The sequence below is a fragment of the Heloderma suspectum genome, chromosome 2, assembly GCF_057233095.1.
Source record: "Heloderma suspectum isolate Gila_16-S chromosome 2, 16-S_ref, whole genome shotgun sequence".
NCBI lineage: Eukaryota > Metazoa > Chordata > Lepidosauria > Squamata > Helodermatidae > Heloderma > Heloderma suspectum.
In genome coordinates this window covers 255,808,539-255,832,016 of record NC_139459.1, presented here as the reverse complement: position 1 = coordinate 255,832,016, position 23,478 = coordinate 255,808,539, and the positions used below count along the sequence as shown (strand labels likewise).

Here is a 23,478-nt window from a genome sequence, read left to right as displayed (position 1 = left end):
TTGAGATTGTGCCCCAGTACTGCTTTTCCCACCCTTTTGTTGACTGTGAGTGCTTATCCAGTCTGGATTGAGGCTTAGTTTTGGCACAGAAACTAGCTTGGTCACCTGGTGGATGATCATCACCAGGAGATGGATGGGGGAATTGTGACCCTCTTGATTTTCCTGGACTCCTAAATTGCTTTCTGTACTCTTAGCCATGGTATCCTTCTGGGACACCTTGCAGGGATGGGTTTGTGGGGCTAGATTCCCTACCACAGTGGTAACTTTTCACAAGAACTCACATGATGATTTGCTCTTCCATAAATAAATATTTTTTAAAAGATTCCTGCTGATAGAAACCTAACATTCCTGGAAGCAGGCTGGGCAGCATGGGTTATTTGAGAATTAAACTGGGTTATTTGAGGGTAACTCATGTCACCTGGGTTTGGATGACATGACTTTCCATGGGACCCCCCCCCCCCGAGACTGAATATTCAGAATGGACACCTGTGTGTGCTGCAACCCTCCATGGCTTAAATAAGTCACAATGGGCTATGGTGATGGTGTGAACTAGATCAGAATGTGGTGCTTAGTGAATTAATCATTTCAGTATTCAGATTTGGATTGTTTCTATGATGGATTGTAAATTTAATCTGGTTGCAAACCAGCCTGATTGCCATGGCTTCACTCAAAGAATTGGCAATTGAAGTTTGACAACGGAGTTGAGGATTTTCTCTTAAGGGGTAGCAAAGCAATTCACACTACTACAGTTCCAAAGATTCCAGGCTTGGGAGTGATGACAGCTAAGCATTATGAAACTGGATTAAACAGGTAGTCCATTCTTTCCTAGCATCGGGTACTTTTGGAATATAATACCAGTTTTATTCATTTTCCCAGGACTGACTGCAGATTGTCTTCATTACTTTCAGATTTGTTCTGTACTAAGTGCCTGTTTTTATTTGGCTTGCTGTAGTGAAAAATAATTGTCTGACTCAGTTTATCAGAATGGCTGTATAATATCTTTGTCTTGTGCGTTGTGCTTCCTGACTACCACCAAGTATCTGGAAAGAAGTATTTTTTAGCATCCCATAGGGATTTGTTGTCATGACTTAGGACAGTCTCCACAGCAGCACTGGGTTCTCCCCTTGTGTGAGAGTAAACATGCAGACAGGCATAAGGACAGAGACTTTGTATGTTATAAATCCCCATTATATCCCCAAATCACACAAATCAGTAAGTTTTACATTAGTTTGCTTCATGGTTCATAAAATTTGATGCATAGGTCATAAAGTGTGTAACACCTATTTACCTGAGCAACCTTGAAACACTCTGTGCAAACTCAGTGACTCCAGTTCCCAAATTCTTTTCTATAAAGTAACTTATTCTCACTGATTAAAGTCAGCTGCAGGTTATGTTAAACTAAGGACATGTTGGCAATAGGTCAATTTACTGTAAAATCCTAAACTGATATTAAACTTAGATAATTATATGACAATAAATTGTTCCAACAAAGAAGCATTTGCTGCACACTACTATGTGAAATGTTAGAACTTCCTGAGTGTTCTGTCTCCTTATCAGTTTCCAAAGGGGTAGCTATGTTAGACTGTTGTAGCCGAAAAAAAGAAAAGGTCTTGTAGCACCTTGAAGGCAAATAAATTTGTTATGACGTATGCACTTTGTTTGGTCCAGAGGTAAATACAAATTCTCATACACAGCAGTATGCACAGAACTGTACATTAGGGTGAAGAGATATTAAAGGGAGGAAGTTTGCAGTAGCACTCCTCCTTCTGTCCCCATTATCCTCACTGTCTTGCCTGATTCCTGCCCCACCCACTAAATCAGCTTGAGAGGGAGTAAAGAAACAATGCTGGCTGGTACTGCTACCCATGCCAGGGAAGGGATTAGAATTTCTGCTAGTGTGGGATGGAGGATAAAGCCGCTACACACTTTGGCAGGTATGTGGGCCTATGAGGCTTAGAAAGAGGTAACTGGGCTTTCTAGTTGCTTTAGGGAATGACCTGAAAAGTGAGAACTAAGCAGCTTCTCTATTTAGATGCTTCTCAATGATCTTCTGTTCTGGCAGAGGCAATTTCTCTTTAAGGGCAGAGGGACAGCAAAGAGCAGTTCATTCACTTTGTGCAGCTAGATCATTCTCCTCCTCACATCCATTACTGCTGCTGGCAGTGACAAGGACAGGACTCACTGGTGCTTCTTGGCATGCTTGTCTGCTTTCTGTTTCCTCTAATGAATGAATAGGCAGCACTTGCTCCTTTGTGAGCTTTGGCTTTGTATTATTATTATTATCATTATCATCATCATCATCATCATCTTTATAATCTCTTGATTTGCTTTGCAGTCTCTCTCTGGGGTGTTTTCTTTTAAATCTCCTGAACCCCTCCTGCCTCGAAAAATCTTTGCTTTGCAAGGAGCTTTAAGTTAACATGCATGCCTGTTTTCTCTCCAGTGCAATGAATTGATGATGGAGCAGAGAAATGTGGGCTGAAAGGACTGTGTTAGTGTAAGATCTAGTTGGCTGTGCCAGCTGCAGTCCTTTGGCTCCGCCTCCCATTAGTTGTCCTCCGCCCACTGTGTTCTTGGTCACTTCAGCCCTCTTGCCAGTTCCCCAAACTGAAGCCCGCCAGATGTGTTGGATTACAACCCATACTGGCTGGGGATGATGGGAATAGTAGTCAAACACATCTTGAGGGCACTTATTGGGGGAAAGCTGTTCATGGCAATGGTGGCTATAGATTCACTTCCAGTCCCAGAACTCTCATCCCCTCCCCAGGGAAGGACCAGACACATGGTTTGAGGACCTTGGCCTTGGCTTGAAATAGGACCTTTGCGTTTTGAGCAAAGTAACCCTGATGACAGATTTGGTCTTCCCTGCTGCTAGTAGGACTCAACTTTTGTTATTGCTATGTGCTCCTTACACAGTTTTAATAGCTGAGGCAAGCCTGACTTTAAATGGGTGAGCAACTTCTGGCCCTCCAGATATTTTGGCCTACAAATCCTATCAGATCCAGCCAGCATAGCCAATGGGAAGGAATTATGGGAGTTGTGGGCCAAACATCTGGAAGGCCACATGTTGCCCATCCCTGGCTTAAAAGAACTCTTCCTTCTTAGACAGAGTCTTTAAGGGTGCTATCCTATGCATGTTTAGACAGAAAGAAGTCCTACAGGGTTTGAACCCAAGACCTGCATGCAAAGCATGTGCTCTACCACTGAGCTATGGCTATTTCCCATTTGAGTAAGAATATAGTGCATAGGTTCTGCTGTATGCACATCACACTTCAGGTTAAAGGGCTGCCATAGATGTACACATGCTGGTTGCATGTAAACAAGGACATGACAACACACAATCCACATAGCTCTTAGCCCTATGCAGGTGTTTTCCTGCTCGTGTGTAAGACTAAAGTGTTTAGGGAGACGTGGGTGCAGACGTATGCCCCACCCCCAGCATCTCTGCACACCCAGTATCCATTTAGACCTTTGCCTGTTGAGAGCAAAGGTCTGAAGAGGGCTGTGTAAATGCATTCAGCTGAAAACATTTACAGAGTTCCTGTGATCGCCTGCCTTATCAAGCTTTCAGATTGTGGGAACTCTGTAAGTGCATTCAGCTGAATGCGTTTACACAGCCCTCTTACAGAGCTCAGCGAGTAAAGATCAAACTGGTGCCTGAAGACTTAGGGGCCAGGGCCAGCATACAGGGCCCTGACCTGCTACAAGTGAACACCTGAGTAGGGCTTTGTGTTCTCTAATTAGAGGCATCCCTTACAGCAAGGGTAGGCAGGCTGTGGGCTCTATTTGGCCCCTTGCTGCAGTTTTTGTGGCACATAGCACTTCTGGCAAAGAGTGCTTTGGAAAGCATGGATCCATTTTCCAAAACCTCCCTGTCTGGACAAAAGCATGGATTCATGCTTCCCAGTGCGAGTGTATGTGCGTGCTTGCTGTGAATGGGTGAAGTGTAGTTAGTGTGTGTGTGTGTGTGAGGGGGGTGGTGGTTATGGTGGTGATCTTTAGATCATCACCGACTCACACTCTCTCTCTTTTAAGATTCTTAAACCTTAAGAAACTCTGTGAGGTGGTAGTGATCTGGGGAGAGAGAGAGAGAGAGAGAGAGAGAGACTGTGGCTCCAGCCGGCTACCAACAGCTTTAGCACCAGCCACAGGCAGTATGCCCCTCCCCTATATTCCTTCTGAATGTTGCTTACTTGGCTTCAAAGTTGTAGTCAAGATATATCCTGGTTAGATTGGTCATGGATAGAGATGTAAAATTTCTGGAATTTTTTAGGCCATGGGGAAAAAAACCATTCCCCTACCCTCGGGGGGTTGGGGGGGGGGGAAATGGAAATTTTAGAAAAATAAGCAATACTTGTTTTTTAGTGCTCTTTACTGATCTAAAGTCACTTTGTTTCTTTAAGACAGCCTTCCCTAATTTGATGCCCTCCAGATATTTTGGACCTCAGCTCCCATCAGCCTCAGGCAGCATGGCCAATGGTGAGATGCTGGGCTGTGTAGTCCAAAACACCTGGAAGGCGCCAGGTTGGGGAAGGATTTCTATTCCCTAAAGCAGCCTTTCTGTTCTTAAAGTTTTTTATATATATATGACTTAGTTTGTCATAAAAGTATCATTATGTTTTAAAACTTTTAAAAGTAAACTCAGTTACTAAATGTGTAATTATTGTCTAAATAGATTTTGTTGTTCAGTCGTTCAGTCGTGTCCGACTCTTCGTGACCCCATGGACCAAAGCATGCCAGGCCTTCCTGTCCTGCGCTCTCTCCCGGCTTAATAGATTAGAACTACATTAAATTCCTTCTGCGGCATCAGAAACGTACTCTATAGAACAAAACCCAAGCTGTCAAGAACGCATATTTACTGTCAAGAATGCACAATGCTGACTCTACTCACATGTTGGGAAAATGAACATAAATATCTATCAGTAAAATATATGTTAGATCGATAATTTTAATAAGGAGTGAAAGAGCTAACTATGCTGTAATCCTTACAGAGAGGATTAAAAAATAGTTTTCCTCATGGCTTCATTATCTACAGACATTTTACATCTCTAGTCTTTCTATAAAAGTGTTCTTAGTTTTTAGTAGTTTTTAGAAATCATTTTGGGGGAGTAAAGGCTGGGTAACAATATATAAATTGTTGTTGTTAAGTCGTGTCCGACTCTTCGTGACCCTATGGACCATAGCACGCCAGGTCTTCCTGTCCTCTGCTCTCTCCCGGAGTGTGCTCAAGTTCATATTCATTGCATCAGTGATGCTATCTAGCCATCTCATCTTCTGCCATCCCCTTCTCCTTTTCCTTCAATCTTTCCCAGCATCAGGGTATTTTCCAGTGAGTTTTCTCTTTGCATTAGGTGGCCAAAATATTTGAGCTTCAGCTTCAGTATCTGTCCTTCCAATGAGCAGTCAGGGTTGATTTCCTTTAGGATTGACTGATTTGACCTCCTTGCAGTCCTGGGGACTCGTAAGAGTCTTCTCCAGCACCACAGTTCAAAATCATCAATTCTTCGGCGCTCGGCCTTCCTTATAGTCCAGCTCTCACAGCCATACGTTACTACGGGGAAAACCATAGCTTTGATTAGACGGACCTTTGTCGGCAAGGTGATGTCTCTGCTTATTACTATGCTGTCTAGGTTTGCCATAGCTTTCCTCCCAAGGAGCAAGCGTCTTTTAATTTCATGGCTACAGTCACCGTCTGCGGTGATCGTGGAGCCCAAGAAAATGAAATTTGTCACTGCTTCCATTTCTTCCCCTTCTATATGCCAGGAAGTGATGGGGCCAGATGCCATGGTCTTAGTTTTTGTAATGTTGAGTTTCAAACCAGCTTTTGCACTCTCCACTTTCACCCTCCACAAGAGGCTCTTTAGATCCTCTTCGCTTTCTGCCATTAGGGTGGTATCGTCTGCGTATCTGAGGTTGTTGATAATTCTCTCAACAGTCTTAATTCCGACCTGTGATTTATCCAACCCAGTGTTTCTCATGATGTACTCTGCATATAAGTTAAATAAGCAGGGCGACAATATACAGCCTTGTCGTACTCCTTTCCCAATTTTGAACCAATTGGTTGTTCCATGTCTGGTTCTTACTGTTGCTTCTTGACCCTCGTACAGGTTTCTCAGGAGACAGGTAAGGTGGTCTGGTACTCCCGTCTCTTTAAGAATTTGCCAGAGTTTGTTGTATAAATACTTTGTCTTAAATTCTAAAAGAAAATATTTCATAATCCAAAGCTGTTCAATTTTTCCGGGGGGGGGGGCGGGGAGAACAAAAATGATCCTTGGGGAAAAGAAGGGGGAAAAACAGTTTTTTTCTGAATGTTTCCAGTTTTTTCATGGGCCCTCACCTCTCTAGTCATGAAGCCTACACACACATACACCAACATGCAGCCCTTGTAATATCCGTTTAAAAATTAAACATATCGTCCTTCAGCTATATGTTTTTTTCACCGCTTGACACATTTTCCTATAAACTCTGCCCCCTTTTCTGAAATTTACTTTCATTTCTTAGCAAAGGTATTTATTTCGATGCTTTCCTTTCTTTTTTAAAAAGCTGTTGGTTAGTTCCCTTCATTTGAAGATCTTGAGGGAATTAGTACCCATGAGTCAACTCAATACATTATTTCTACCAAGGCCCCAGGTAGAACTGTAGAATAGTGGGCCTGGATTCCCTCTTCACCTTTCCTGGTGGCACTACTGTTGAATTCATCTTATAAGGGTAATTGAATTCAGCTTATGTTCAAATTGTAATATGTAAAATACCAGCCCAGGGCAAGAGGATGAAAAAACTGGGTGTTCTTTCTTTTGGATATAGCAGAGGCATGTACTAGAACAGTGACTGACCTTGATCTTCTGCTTGCCATTATTATTGTTATTGTTATTTACATTTCTATACCTCCCCATAGCCGAAGCTCTCTGGGTGGTTTACAAAGATTAAAAACCATTAAAAATATAGTATACAGAGTTTAAAAACCATTTATATAAAAAGACACAAACAGACAGCATACACAGAGGCAAAATATATCTAAAAATTCATCATATGCTGCCAAATGCCTGGGAAAAGAGATAGGTCTTAATCTGGCTCTGAAAAGATAACTATGGGCACCAGGCAGACCTCATCAGGGAGCTCATTCCACAGATGGGAGGCCACCACTGAGAAGGCCCTCTCCCTTGTCACCTTCCGAGCTTCCCTTGGAGGAGGCACTCATAGGAGGATCTTAGATGCTGAACATAGCGTACGGGTAGGTTCATTTCGGCACAGGCGTGCCATCAGTTATTGCGGTCCTAAGCTGTGTAGGGCTTTGAATTGAGCTCGGAAGCATATAGGCAGCCACTGCAAGTGGGGCAGAGTCGGTCTTATATGTTTGGACCTTCTGGTCCCTGTTATCAATTTGGCCACTGCATTTTGCACGAGTTGCAGCTTCCGAACTGTCTTCAAAGGCAGCCCCACATAGAACACATTGCAGTAATCTAACTTGGAGGTTACTGGAGCATAGACAACTGAAGCCAGGTTGACGCTGTCCAGATAGGGGCATAGCTGGGCCACCAGCCAAACTTGGTAGAAGGCAGTCCATGCCACTGAGGCCACCTGAGCCTCAAATGACAAATATGGCTCCAGGAGAACCCCCAAGCTACAAACCTGCTCCTTCAGAGGGAGTGCAACCCCATCCAGAACAGGTTGAGCTGTTTTACAAAAAGGCAAAAACTTTAATACATTTTTATTTTATTTTGTGTAAAGCAAAATGCAGTCTAGATTTCTAAAAGTATATTTTAAGTGTGGCAACAAATATACACTCCATTTGGTGACTCAGACAGGGGTGGGATATAATAGGATGCAAATAGTGCAATTAAATTTGTGTCGTTAAAACATGTTTTATCACACTGATCATATATATTTCAGTAATGGGTAACACCACAGACTGATCAAATTGCTATTGGGCTGTGGTTCAAGTAGAAGACTTGGAGCCAGGAAAACTGTGTCTTACTTGCCCTCTGACATTACCTAGCGTGTGCAGGCAGTCAAATAACATTTCTGACCAGACTTTAAAAAAAAAAATTAAAGTAGGAGTATGCTTCCCACCTTTAAAAATATATGCTACTATCAATGCCTTTGTCAATTGTTGTTTGGTTGAAACATTCACTGCTTTGAATAGAAGAATGGCCAAGGAGACTAGTTTTATTTTCAGACTTCTGCTGCTTATAATGTGTTTTATTTTTCAGACATAGAACATATATCGGAAAAATACTGAATGCTTACACAGTACAAATAATATGTGCAAATGTGAGGGCAGAACCCATTTTTTTTAAATGCAGAACTATGATTCAGGCTCCCACATGCCCAGTTTAGACAATTGCAGCCATCTCTTCCAACCATCTGGCTAGTTTTCAAAATTCCAACATCATATGATGAGTAAGGGATATTCACAAAGCCAGGAAGTCTAGGTAGAAAGCTGGGGTTAGGGTGATTATTCCTACTTCTTCATTAGTACAAGGTAGATCTATTAGATTATTTTTTTAAAGTATGCATCTTGGAATGGCCAGTGTTAGGAAATTCCAAAAGAAGAAGGTGAAGAAATACAAATGTGCTGCATTTGTCTTAATGGCTTGGTGGGTAGGACAGCGGGTTCAAAAGTTGCTCCTTGGAAATGTCATTCTCCACATAGTTGTAGTTTATGACCCATGGAAATCAAAACAAACCCTTTGGGTGTTGGCCTGCTGGAAACCATTGCTGTTGGGAAATGATTTTGGTGAAGAACAATTCTTCACCAAAGAAGAATTCTTCTTTGTCCATCTTCGTCCATCTGTCAGGGATGCTCTCACCTGGATTCCTGCATTCAGCAGGGGATTGGACTTGATGGCCTTGTAGGCCCCTTCCAACCCTACTATTCTATGATTCTATGAATTGTGGAAGCAAAACAAAATGGTCAGGAGGTACTGTGACTAGAACCCAAGTCTCCCATATTCCAACGCTTACATCCCAACTGCTGCCTCTGCACCCACCATCTGTCAGGGATTAAATATTAACAGCAGGGAACCTTAAGAGTTCAAACAATTCCATCTGCAAATGATTTGATTAGTCTTGTAGAAGTGCATGTCTCATCCCCTCCAAATTTAGACACCATATTTTATGCAGAGTCAGAAATGGCCAGTGTTAGGGCTTTACTTAGTCATATTGTAATGAATAGCTTTCAGCTTGTTCATGCTAAGAATGTGGTCAGACTACTCGGAGGATTGAGACTATCCACATGTATGGAGGATTGAGACCAATCACATGCATGCAGGACCTTTGTCTGTCTTGGCTGATAAAATCAGCTAGATATAAGTCCCAAAAGTATTGTCCTGACACCTCTGAAAGAAGTGGTGGTTCAGACTTGGTTGAAAAAAATCAAATTTGAACCCACCTGATCTTAACAATTGTTTCCCAGTATCTAACATGCCATCTTTGGACAGTGTTTGAGCGTGTAATGGCATCTAAGTTCCAGATATTTTTTGGATAAAACTGATTATTTAAATCCTTTCCAGTGTGGATTCCGGCTTACTTTTGGCACAAAACCTTGGTCGCCCTGATGGATGACTGTCAGTAGATGGATGGGAAAAGTGTGACCCTGTTGATTTTCCTGGACTTCTCAGTGGCTCTCTGTACTATCAACTATAGCAGGGGTCCCCAACATTTTTCAGCCTGTGGGCACATTTGGAATCCTGACAAAGCACCATGGGCACCAGTGACAAAATGACCACCGGGTATGCATGGCTACTCACAAGACCGTGGGGGTGGTGGGAGTCAGGTCAGAAAGATGATAAGACTGCAAAATAGTTCAAACATGAAATAATGTATTAACAAATAAATAAAACAGAAATACAAACATCCAAACATTCCGAACAAACAGTTATAACAGAAATACAAATATCCAAATATTCCCGGCAGAGAAATGCAAACATCCAAACTTGCCAGCACAACCATAGCATGCATAGAAGGATCAGAGGCATGGATCACCATGATTTTTATATGGGATCTCCATCAAACCAGCCTGAAATTGCAGTTCACATTGCAGATCTATGGTTTTAAGGTGGTTTGGGGGAGATCATATATAGAAATCATGAGCAAGAGAGTGCCCATTTTTAATCCTACTGGGAAACTCAATGTTAAAAACAACAATGAGGCTTGTGTGTCACCATAAAAAAAGACGACTAACATGTTAGTACTAATTGGCATAAGCTTTCATGGGCTATAACCAGCTTCAGCCACACACAGAGAGACACTCTATATCACATGAGTGCGCACGTGCACACTCACACAGAGAAATGTGCCGTTTTAGAATCTCTGAAAACGTGATGGTGGAAGGATAGAGCTGAAGCAGGGATGCCTTTTTGCTACTGGAAAACAGACTTAAGAAGGGGCAGAGGAGGGCCAGCAAAATTGGGGTGGTGGGGTGGATAGAAACAAAATAGAGGGAAGAGAGTGGGAAAATGCCCTACCTTTGCCAACGCCACCTCCCCACTGTATGAAGTGCCAATCCTGGCAGCCACCACCAACAGAAAGGAGTAGGGTGGGCAAGCAAGCAGGGAAAAGCTCTGGCTTCCCCACTCCCCCATAAAATTCTTCTGCTGCAATGGGCCACAAAACAAATCCGGCTGGATGGGGCAGCCAGCGAGCTCAGACATTTAGCATGCACAATAAACAAAAGCAGCACAGGCACGTGAGCAAGCACACAGCAAAATCCTTAACTTTGCGCGTGCTCCCCACATGCACCAAGCAACATCCAGGAACCACAGCAAACACAAGGCTGGTAGCACTGGGGGAGAATGGGAAATGCCCCTGCATCACCACCACCCCAAACACAAAAGCCTGGAGGTAAACCAGCACATGCAGATGAGTGAATGGGCTGGAAATTCCATTGCTTTTATCCACACACACCCAATAAACAAACAGAATGGCACAGAGGACAAGCACCACACCTCCCAACAAGAGATGTACGAAAGTCACTTACCTTGAACGAAATTTGATTCGTGGTGGGGGGGGAGGCACTCCGTCCCTCCCCCCGAAATTCTGGTGGGGGGGAGGTGCTCCGTCCCTCCCCCCCCGAAATTCTGGCGGGGGGGAGGCGCTCCGTCCCTCCACCCCTGAATCCTGGCCGGCCAGGTCGCAAATGGCGGCAGCCGTAGCTGCCGCTGTTTGCGTCCCTGCAGTCAGCCGTGATAGGCTACGTAAATGTTTACGTAGCCTATTACGGCTGAGTAAAAAAACCAAACCGCGCGTATGCAAATGGCGGCGCCCATGGGCGCTGCCATTTGCGTTCCTTATTTTGGCACGTCTAGTCTACGTAAACATTTACGTAGACTATGGTGAAAATAAGGGGAATGCAAATAGCATAGACGCTACGCTATTTGCGTTCCCCTCTACGCTATTTGCATTCCCCTTATTTTCGCCGTAGTCTACATAAATGTTTACATAGACTAGACGTTCCAAAATAAGGAACGCAAATGGCGGCGCCCATGGGCGCTGCCATTTGCGTACGCATGGGGGTTTGTTGTTGTTTTTTTTACTCAGCCGTGATAGGTATTTTTAAAAAATCTAGCCGTGATAGGCTACGTAAATCTTTACGTAGCCTATCACTTTTTTTTTTTTTACGGAAGACCAGCCGCCACCGCCGCTGCCGAACCACCGCTGTCAGAGCCGCCACCACCAGGAGGATTTGCCCAAGGTAAGTCCCGTCCCAGTCGGGGGGAGCGGGGGGGCAGACCGTTTCGCCACCAATTTCGAGGGGCCGAATGTGCTGGCATTCGGCCTCCCCGAGATTACTGGCGAAATTCTCTGACATCCCTACTCCCAACACAGAAAAATAAAGACTAGGCACCATCCCCCTCTCCTCCCCCCAGTTCATATAGGAGGGTGAGCAAGCAGGCAGGAAATGCCCTCTCTTTGCCTGTGCTTTTCTCGAATGGAAAACACGCCAGCCCACTCAGTCCCATCTCCGTACTGCCGGCTTGCATTCAAGGGGAGCGCTTACCTTTTCCTTCTGACACAGCCACCCCACCGTTCACGCTTGCTTTTAGTAGGCACAGAATGGGAGTAAGGATGATGGTTCATAACCTGTTACTTTGGAGTGTGTGAAAACTGCAAGTAGAGGTACATAGACTTAGAATTATAGAGCAACCAGAAAGTTAGCAGACATGCTTTGTATACATGGAAATCACGAGAGTGGCATGAAAGGCCTCGCAGGTACACCTGTGCCCTCGGGAGCACTGTTGGGGATCCCTGAACTATGGTATCCTTCTGGGACACATTGCAGGGAGGGGCTTGGGGGGCACTATTTTGCAGTGGTTCTACCCATTCCTATAAGATTGCTGTTCCACTCTCTTGACATTGGCTTATGCAGTGATATAGGGTTCCACCTCGTCCCTCAATCATTTCAACACCTGCATGAAGTCGTTGGGAAAGTTCATCCAGAGTTTTTAGTTGAAATATCGTCAGAATACTGAAAACCCACAGCTCTACCTCTTGTTTCCATCCTCTAACTCTGGGGAGGCTGTGGAAGTGATTAGCCAGTGACTGATGTTGGTTCAGGAGGGAATGGCAGTGAACAAGCAGAAACATAATCTGGACAAAATGGAAGTAGTATCAGTCAAAGGTTCCAGCAATCCAAGGGGGGAGAGTCAACCTGTTTTGGATGAGGTTGCACTCCCTAGGAAGCAGCAGTTGTGCAGGGTTCTCCGTGATCCATTGCTTTCTCTGGACTTGGAGATAGTGGCAGTTACAAGGAGCACCTTTTCCCTGTTCTTGCTGGTTTGCCATTCCTGGAGAAAATGAATCTAGAGTCAGTCAGTCATGGCCCTGGTTATATCCAGACTAGACTACTGTACTGTACTCTATGTCTTTAAAGATTGTTTGGAAGCTTCAGTCTGTGTAAAATGCAGCAGCCAGGTTATCTGGGGCTGAAAGGCTTGAACATAACACTCCAGGATTATACCATCAGCACTGGCTGCCAATTTGTTTTCAAGCTCAGTTTAAAGTGTTGGTGTTGACCTTGACAGTCCTAAATGGCTTGGGGCTAGATTAATTTAAGACTCCTACTCCTGTATGAACCCGTTCAGTCCTTTAGAGAAGAATGAGCAGGGCATCTGTTGCTTATCTTTCCATGAAATTAGGTGGCTGATTACTGGAAAGGGAGCTTTTTCTGTGACTGCAACAATATAGTTCAGTACTGCTTTTAATTTGCTGCTGTCAGCTTTAAAATTTTATTTTGTCTGGTTTCTTTCGAATGTCTGTTTTGTATTTTTGTGTTTTATTGGCTGTTAATTTTTTAATCTTGCTTTGATTTTTTGTGATGTATTTTATCCTTTTGTAAGCGGCTTGAGAAATAAACTAAAGTATACTTACCTTGGCAAATGCATGTTCCCAGACCTGTTTGCTGAGGTAATGTCAGTGTAGAGAGGGATTTGTAGGGCAGGATCAGTGGGCAGGGACATAAATTGCTTAACTCTTTTGCACCTATTATTCTTCCCCTGCAAACTCCCCCAGATTAGGTTTTAGGGATGTACGAAAGTCACTTACCTTTCGCGGATTATGTTGATGGTGGGGGAGGCGTTCCGTCCCTCTCCCCGGAATCCTCGCCGGAGGGGGAGGCACTCCGTTCCTCCCCCCTGGAATCCTCCGCGGCCAGCTGTGCTCCGTGGCAGCTCGGCGGAGCAGCCAGGCCAGAGCCGTCCGCAGCCGGATTTCTGGCCGCAGAGGGCTCTGGGTAAAAAAAACGAAAACAAAAACCGCATACGCAAATGGTGGTGGCTACGGCCGCTGCCATTTGCGTTCCTTATTTTTGCCGTCTTAATCTATGTAAATATTTATGTAGACTATGACGGTGAAAATAAAAGGGAACGCAAATAGCCTAGCGGGCGCTATTTGCATCCCTTTTTGATTCACCGTTTAGCCTATGTAAATCTTTACATAGGCTAAAACAGCGAATCAAAAAGGGATGCAAATAGTGCCCACTACGCTATTTGCGTTCCACTTTACTTTCGCCGTCATAGTCTACGTAAATATTTACGTAGATTAAGATGGCAAAAATAAGGAATGCAAATGGCGGCAGCCGTAGCCGCCACCATTTGCGTACGTGTTTGTTTGTTTTTTAACCCACCCAACCATGATAGGCTACGTAAAGATTTACGTAGCCTATCACGTCGTGTGTGTGGTTTTTTTTTAAACCTAGCCATGATAGGCTACGTAAATCTTTATGTAGCCTATCACGTCTTTTTTTTTTTTTACGAGCCTGGAAATGGCGGCGGCGGCCGGTCAGAAGACCAGCCGCCGCCTGGAAGATCCGCCACAGGTAAGTCTCGTCCCAGGGGGGATCTGCCGGGTGGGCGGGGGGTGGCAGGCCATTCCACCATGGAGTTCGGGGGGCCGAATGCACTGGCATTCGGCCTCACCGAGATCCGTGGCGGAATTCTCTGACATCCCTATTAGGTTTACAGAGCAAACATAGGATGGTAAAACCCCTGTTTGTCTTGTAACATGCAGTTCCATCCTTACGACCCAGCAGCTAGCAGATAGGAAATGTTATCTAACACCTTTACAGTAGTGCTCTCGTCGGTATGAGAACTAGTGAGGGAGATGTTGTTGTCCTCTGTTTTTGTTTTTGTTTTTTGCTTTGATCCACCACCCCACTGCCCCAACAGTGGTGTGTGGTGGAAATTTTTCCAGCACTGTATTTTTCTGTGGAAATAATTCCATTTCATACATTCATGAGTAAAAATGAATGTATACCAACTGCAAATACAATATTAGGCAAGATTGGCAATTTCAAAGCTTTAATTAATGTTTTTCAGGTGATTGTCCTTAGCAAGTATGTGAGAGAATAAAAATATGTCATTGAAATACATATATGTCTCAGAGGGAAATGGAACGAATAAATAGTGACAGTGAAACTGAAGGTGTCCAACAACCTTAGTGGAAGAGAGTTGAACTCTGTTGAAAGAGATGAGTGATTGTCAGCACATATCTTTGGATTGCTAAAACTAATTAGTGTGTTAACAGTTTTCAGCACCTTTGGGTTTTTTCTTAAATTAAAACAGTTTAAAGGAAGTGCATGTCTTTACATTTTTACAAGTATTCCAATAACATTTTCTACATAATGTAACATTTAAATCACATTAACGGTGGTTTAATTTCCCCCCCTTAAATATTTCAAATAAAATACTTGTGTATTGGGGCAAAAATGAACATGGTGTACTATTTTTTGCTTTGTTTACTAAATACAAGTAAAATAAACATACTAAATTAGATCTCTCTAGGGTAGGGGTAGGCAACTTGTGGCCCTCCAGGCATTTTGGATAATGGTTCCTATCAGCCCTACCCAGCATAGCTAATGGTGAGGGATGTTGAGAGTCATAGGCGAAAACGTCTGGAGGGCCACCCCTGCTCTAGGGCATCAGAATATTTGCCAATCCAAACTGAAACTTTTCTTATGTGAATGACTCTAATTTGCATTAGAAATTTTTCTAGTTCAAAATTTTCCGGAAAACCCACATCATTGCCTCCCGCAAAAGACTGTTTAATCCATAATAGATATGTAGCTAGAATACATGCCTATTATAGTCATTCTCAATTGTGTTTTATTTCAGTCATAAATCTCCAGGGGGAAAAATATACCTCTAAAGCTAGTCTATATTTTTCCTCTCTGCCCCTCCTCCAGTTTTTTTTGGTTAAATCAGTCAGAAGTAGATGAAATGTCTAAACAGTTCAATTGGGGAAGTAGAAATAACTGGTTAGTTTCTACTCTGCTGTAAGCGATTTGGCTGATGTTTTCCAACTACGTGCATCGTGCAGGATGTAATCCAAGCTCTATGGGAGTTAGATCTGGCTGTTGGCATTTCTCTGCTTTCTTTGCTTTCATCTGAAGTGTATTTGGCCTAGATTTGTGGAATTTTGATATTATCTTCAGCAGATGCCTGTGAACTCTGTACACACAGGCAAATCGTTGCAATATAGAGCTGATTTATTTTAAACGCTTAGGTGATGGTTATAAAAGTGAACTAGCTGGCTTAAGGTAAATTGTAAGGCAAGATCCAGGAGCAGCATCAAATTAATTTGTTCCATGCTATTGGTCTTCAACAGGTGGGTCACAAACCCACAGTTGCATTGCACCAGTAGCAGTGTGCCATGACCAAGAAAGAAGAAGACCCATGTATTACACATGTATATCTACAGGGAGTTCACAGATTTTGGCAGGCCATAGTAACAAACCAAAATTTATGGTTGCTACCAAGATTGCCTCTTTCGCAACTCAGGCTGAGCTTCTTAGTTCCTTCAAAATCCTCTTTTAGGGCACAATCCTATCTAGATAGGCAGCTGCCTCCGAACTCGGAGGTGACCACCTATCCAAAGCAAGGCAGGAGAAGCACGGAGGGGATTGTTCCCTCCGCACCTTTCCTGCCCTGCTTATTTGGCTAGACAGCCGTTATCAGCTGTCTAGCTGCAAGGGGACCAAGTGGGAGAGGAGGCTGCTGTACAATACATAGGGTGTGTCATACATGCAGTTCTGCTCTCAGTGCCCTGGAATGCCCCTAGCCCCACCCCTTTTCGCCTGCTCCGTGCTCCTCTTCTGAGCGTGGAGGATGGGACTTCTCCATGCTGCCTCGGAGGCAGCGCGGACTTTGGAGGGAGGTCAGTTTTCTGAGAACCAACCTTGGAGCATGGGCTCCAACATTGGTTCTGGGAAAACAGCATATTCTGTGGCCGTCTAGCCACTTTCTAGCAGCCATAGGATTGCTCCCTCCATGTCATATAAGATGGCTGCTAGCACTACAACATATGGCTGCAAGTTTCATAAATTAATTCTGCATTGTGGGGGGGGGGGAATCTTTTGTCTGTCCTGAACCTTGTTGTTGTTCAGTCATTAAATCGTGTCCAGCTCTTTGTGACCCCATGGAGCATAGCACGCCAGGCCTTCCTGTCCTCCGCTCTCTCCCGGAGTGTGCTCAAGTTCATATTCATTGCGTTGGTGATGCTGTCTAGCCATCTCATCCTCTGCCGTCCCCTTCTCCTTTTGCCTTCAGTCTTCCCCAACATCAGGGTCTTTTCCAGTGAGATTTCTCTTCGCATTAGGTGGCCAAAATATTTGAGTTTCAGCTTCAGTATCTGTCCTTCCAATGAGCAGTCAGGGTTGATTTCCTTTAGGATGGACTGATTGGACCTCCTTGCAGTCCAGGGGACTCGTAAGAGTCTTCTCCAGCACCACAGTTCGAAACCATCAATTCTTCGGCGCTCAGCCTTCCTTATAGTCCATCTCTCACAGCCATACAATTACTACTGGGAAAACCATAGCTTTGATTATGTGGACCTTTGTCGGCAAGGTGATGTCTCTGCTTCTTACTATGCTGTCTAGGTTTGCCATAGCTTTCCTCCCAAGGACCAAGCGTCTTTTAATTTCATGGCTACAGTCACCGTCTGCGGTGATCTTGGAGCCCAAGAAAATGAAATTTGTCACTGCTTCCATTTCTTCCCCTTCTGTATGCCAGGAAGTGAAGGGGCCAGATGCCATGATCTTCGTTTTTGTAATGTTGAATTTCAAACCAGCTTTTGCACTCTCCTCTTTCACCCTCAACAAGAGGCTCTTGAGATCCTCTTCGCTTTCTGCCATTAGGGTGGTATCGTCTGCGTATCTGAGGTTGTTGATAATTCTCCCAGCAATCTTAATTCCGACCTGTGATTCATCCAACCCGGCGTTTCTCATGATGTACTCTGCATATAAGTTAAATAAGCAGGGCGACAATATGCAGCCTTGTCGTACTCCTTTCCCAATTTAGAACCAATCGGTTGTTCCATGTCTGGTTCTTACTGTTGCTTCTTGACCCTCGTACAGGTTTCTCAGGAGACAGGTAAGGTGGTCTGGTACTCCCGTCTCTTTAAGAATTTGCCAGAGTTTGTTGTGATCCACACAATCAAAGGCTTTAGCGTAGTCAATGAAGCAGAAATAGACATTTTTCTGGAATTCTCTTGCTTTCTCCATGATCCAGCGAATGGTGGCGATTTGATCTCTGGTTCCTCTGCCTCTTTGAAACCCCGCTTGTACTTCCAGTAGTTCTTGGTTCACATACTGTTGAAGCCTAGCTTGTAGGATATTGAGCATAACTTTGCTGGCATGTGAAATGAACGCAATTGTGCGGTACTTTGAACACTCTTTGGCATTGCCCTTCTTTGGAATTGGAATGTCAACTGACCTTTTCCAGTCTTGTGGCCACTGTTGAGTGTTCCTAATGTGTTGGCATATTGAGTGCAGCACTTTAACAGCATCATCTTTTAGGATTTTAAATAGCTCAGCTGGAATACTGTCATCTCCACTAGCTTTGTTGTTAGTAACGCTTCCTAAGGCCCACTTGACTTCACTCTCTATGATGCCCGGCTCAAGTTCAGTGACCGTACTATCATGGCTATCAGGGACATTAAGATCTTTCCTGTATAGTTCTTCTGTGTATTCTTTCCACCTGTTCTTAATCTCATCTGCTTCTGTTAGGTCCCTGCTTTCTTTGTCCTTTATCATGCCCATCTTTGCACAAAACGTTCCCTTGAGATCTCCGATTTTCTTGAAAAGATCGCTAGACTTTCCCATTATGTTGTTTTCCTCGATTTCTTTGCATTGTTCATTTAAGAAGGCCTTCTTGTCTCTCCTTGCTATTCTCTGGAACTCTGCATTCAGTTGGATAAATCTTCCCCTTTCTCCCTTGCTTTTCACTTCCCTTCTTTCCTCAGCTACTTGTAAAGCCTCCTCAGACAGCCACTTTGCTTTCTTGCATTTCTTTTTCTTTGAGATGGATTGAGTTGCTGCGTCCTGAACAATGTTACGGACCTCTGTCCACAGTTCCTCAGGCATTCTGTCTATCAGGTCTAATCCCTGAAATCTATTCCTCACCTCCACTGTATATTCATCTGGGATATGATTTAGGTCATACCTGAATGGTTTAGTGGTTTTCCCTACGTTCTTCAATTTAAGCCAAAATTTTGCAAGAAGCAGCTCATGATCTGAGCCACAGTCAGCTCCAGGTCTTGTTTTGACTGACTGTATAGAGCTTCTCCATCTTTGGCTGGAAGTACATAATCAATCTGATTTCGATATTGACCATCTGGTGATGTCCATGAGTACAGTCGCCTCTTGTGCTGTAGGAAAAGAGTGTTTGCTATGATCAGCATGTTCTCTTGGCAAAACTCTATTAGCCTTTGTCCTGCTTCATTCTGTACACCAAGGCCATGCTTGCCTGTTATCCCGGTGATTTCTTGACTTCCTTTTTTAGCATTCCAATCCCCTATGATGAAGAGGACATCTTTTTTTGGTGTTAGTTCTAGAAGGTGTTGTAGGTCTTCATAGAACCGATCAACCTCAACTTCTTCGGCCTCAGTGGTTGGGGCATAGACTTGAATTACTGTGATGTTGAATGGTTTGCCTTGGATTCGTACTGAGATCATTCTATCGTTTTTGAGATTGTACCCCGGTACTGCTTTTCTTGGGCTCCAAGATCACCGCAGACGGTGACTGTAGCCATGAAATTAAAAGACGCTTGCTCCTTGGGAGGAAAGCTATGGCAAACCTAGACAGCATAGTAAGAAGCAGTGACATCACCTTGCCAACAAAGGTCCGTCTAATCAAAGCTATGGTTTTCCCAGTAGTAATGTATGGCTCTGAGAGCTGAACTATAAGGAAGGCTGAGCGCCGAAGAATTGATGCTTTCGAACTGTGGTGCTGGAGAAGACTCTTACGAGTCCCCTGGACTGCAAGGAGGTCCAATCAGTCCATCCTAAAGGAAATCAACCCTGAGTGCTCATTGGAAGGACAGATACTGAAGCTGAAGCTCAAATATTTTGGCCACCTAATGCAAAGAGAAAACTCTCTGGAAAAGACCCTGATGCTGGGAAAGACTGAAGGCAAAAGGAGAAGGGGACGGCAGAGGATGAGATGGCTAGATAGCACCACCGATGCAATGAATATGAACCTGAGCACACTCTGGGAGAGTGCGCAGGACAGGAAGGCCTGTCGTACTATGGTCCATGGGGTCACGAAGAGTCGGACACGACTGAACAACTGAACAACAACAACAACTGCTTTTCCCACCCTTTTATTGACTATGAGTGCTACTCCATTTCTTCTAAGGGATTCTTGCCCTCAGTAGTAGATATGATGGTCACCTGAATTAAATTTGCCCATGCTTGTCCATTTTCGTTCGCTGATTCCCAAGATGTCGATGTTCAATCTTGCCATCTCATGTTTGACCACCTCCAGCTTACCTTGAGTCATTGATCTTACATTCCAGGTTCCTAAACAATATTGTTCTTTACAGCATCGGATTTTCTTTTCACCACCAGACACATCCACAGCTGAGTGTCCTTTCGGCTTTGGCCCAGCCGCTTCACTCTTTCTGGCGCTACTTGGAAATACCCTCTGCTCTTCCCCTGTAGTATATTGGACACCTTCCGACCTGAGGGGCTCATCTTCTGACATCATATCTTTTAGCCTTGTGATACGTTCCATGGGGTTTTCTTGGCAAGAATACTGGAGTGGGTTGCCATTTCCTTCTCCAGTAGACCACATTTTGTCAAAACTCTCCGCCATGACCTGTCCGTCTTGGGTGGCCCTGCACGGCATAGCTTATGGCTTCACTGAGTTACGCAAGCCCCTTCGCCACAACAAGGCAGTGATCCATGAAGGGGGTCCTGAACCTACTGCTGGTCTTTTTCTTCCTCTCCTGCCCTTAATACCAGAATTGGGATTAGGGATGGATGAATTGGTCTATTTCAAGTTTGCATCAGAATCGCATGTATTCAATCATAGGTCTGTTTTGCCCAATTTCTGCGTAACTCTGAGAATTATATTTTTTAAAAATCACATGAAAATTCAGATTTTTTGGGGGTAGGCAACTTGGCCTAATATCTGCATTTTTGTACACAATTTTGAACTGAAAACTGCATTGCAAAATTTGGAGGAGTGCATAACCTGAAGGATAATTGTTCTAATTTGCATATATATCCAGACAGAGCGAATTAGATCAGTTTACCTAAAAATGCAGACCAAACAAAATTCTCCCCCATCCCTAACCAGGGGTCATCTAATTAATAAACTCTTTTCTCTATCTGCCTTCTCTATACCGTGCGTAATGTTATAACTCTTTTTCATGGTCCCCACTTAGTTGTTTTCTAAACTAAAAAGCTCCAAACACTTTAAGCTTCCCTCATAGGGAAGTGGCTCCACCTGCCTGATCATTTTTGGTTGCCATTTTCTATACCTTTCCCAGTTCTACAATATCTGAAATGTTCAGAATAGTCCAAATTGTGTCCACACCATTGATTTGTTTAAAGGCCATTTATGATATTGGCATTTTTATTTTCAATCCATTTCCTAACAGCCCCTAGTATGGAATTGGCCTTTTTTGCAGCTGCCACACATTGAATGGATATTTTCATTGATCTCTTCCCCACTATCCCAAGATCTTGTTCCTCATTAGTCGCTGCCAGCTCAGACATTTGTATCCTAAATCATTGCAAAATGACATGGAATTTGCTTTCTTTTTTTGTTTGTTTCTCTTATAGTGGAATCTCGTATGCGATGATGACTGGAAAACCCCCTTAACTACATCTCTGTTCTTTGTGGGTGTACTGCTTGGATCCTTTATATCAGGACAGCTCTCAGACAGGTAAAGTACATGCATTCAGCTAGCTGTCCTAGGATTTTTGTTTTGCTTTTATCTTTTTTACTGCAGTTTGGAAGAAGTAAAACAATATGTAGTTTGAGAGAGAATTCCAACTCTGATGACTGGAACCAAAACCAGGCATGCCCACTCACACTAGGGCAGCAGACTTGAAACAGACTGTCAGGTTTAGGCCGAATTATCCCTTTATTTTTTGGACTCATGTGGGCTAGCACACCTGAGTAAAAAAAACGCATGCATACTTTCCTGGCTGCTGCATCCTACACATGGGTTAGTGTGTACTTATGTAGCAGTGTGTGAAGTGCATATATTTCTACAGGAAAAGGAAATGAATAAAAATAAACTTAGTGCCAGCAATTAAAAAAAGAAAGAAAAAGAACTGTGGTAAACCATTGCTACAAGGTTTCTGCAATCTGCATTAGAATTTGGGCAGCAAAATGCAGCGGTGAGGACTTGTTACACATGTAGCAAACCCCCAACACTTTAGTTCGGAGGTTTTTTGTTTTAAATTATGGGAAGCGTCCTTGGGAGAGTGTGATCTTGAGCATATGCTTAATCTTTTCCCACTGGGCATTTTCTGCTCCCCCCCCCCACCGGTTGCTTTTCCCTGCAGGGTTTGCAAGGACAAATGTGCAACGGGAACCCCAGTGAGGCTCTCCAGGCTACTTTTCATTAAAAAAAAAAAAGTTGGGGCTCAGTATATATATTTGCATCAAAGCGCAGTATTTAACAGTGTCATTGTGCTAACACAAATTACGTTGCACTAGCATAAAAGTCTCTAGTGCAGTGCCAATAGCGTTAGCTTCCAAAATGGGTTTTCAGGACAATCCCATTGCACAAGCTAATGCTATTGACTGGTGCTAGAGGTCCCTTACACCAGTTCAGTGTAATTTGCATTAGCACAATGACATGATTGGATACTATCCATCATGTATAGTTTGCCTTTTAAGTTTGCCCCTGAGGCTCTGTTTCAGGGAGAGGCACTGTTCTATTGAGGGTGAGCTGTTCCATCTGCTCCCCCGCCCCATCTAGAGACTTTAAAAGCAAGGCTGGAGCTGCAGCTTGAGAGAACTGCTTCAGGGGAAGGCGCTGTTCCTTTGAGGCTGAGCTGTTCCACTTGCTCCCCGCCCCCCCCCCCCAAACTTTAAAAGCAAAGCTGCAGCTGCAGCTTGGGAGGCACTGCTTTAGGGGAGAGATGCTGTTCCAACCAAGGCAATTTTTTCCTCATCTGCTCTGCCCTTTGCCCTGCCTGGGAAATCATATAAGGAATCCTGGATTATTCCAGCTCTACTCTGGCATTTTTGCTGATGGGTTTTTGCTTTTGGATATGTAGGAGATGTGTTTGGGCTGCAGGATTTTTAGTTGTTTTAGTTTTAAACAGCTGTTGTGATATTTCTGCTTTAAACTTTAGTGTATCGTTTGGATATTGTATATGTATATTTTTGTGAGCTGCTTTGGGGGCCTTGTGACCAAAAGGCGGCATAGAAATAAAGTATAACATCACTGCCTTGTTGTGGCGAAGGGGCTTGCGTAACTCAGTGAAGCCATAAGCTATGCCATGCAGGGCCACCCAAGACGGACAGGTCATGGTGGAGAGTTCTGACAAAATGTGGTCTACTAGAGAAGGAAATGGCAACCCACTCCAGTATTCTTGCCAAGAAAACCCCATGGAACGTATCACAAGGCTAAAAGAGATGACGCTGGAAGATGAGACCCTCAGGTCGGATGGTGTCCAATATACTACTGGGGAAGAACAGAGGGTATTTCCAAGTAGCACCAGAAAGAGTGAAGAAGCTGG

The 23,478-nt window shown here is 43.8% G+C and overlaps 1 protein-coding gene across 1 annotated transcript in view; it reads left to right on the top strand.

The window, feature by feature from the left end:
- SLC22A4 (solute carrier family 22 member 4) overlaps positions 1-23,478 on the top strand; it is an 87,114-nt gene that overhangs the window by 22,864 nt on the left and 40,772 nt on the right. The window contains exon 2 of the mRNA XM_084838844.1: positions 21,562-21,665. Within this exon, the coding sequence (XP_084694970.1) occupies positions 21,562-21,665 (104 nt within the window). The remainder of the gene's footprint in view (positions 1-21,561; positions 21,666-23,478) is intronic.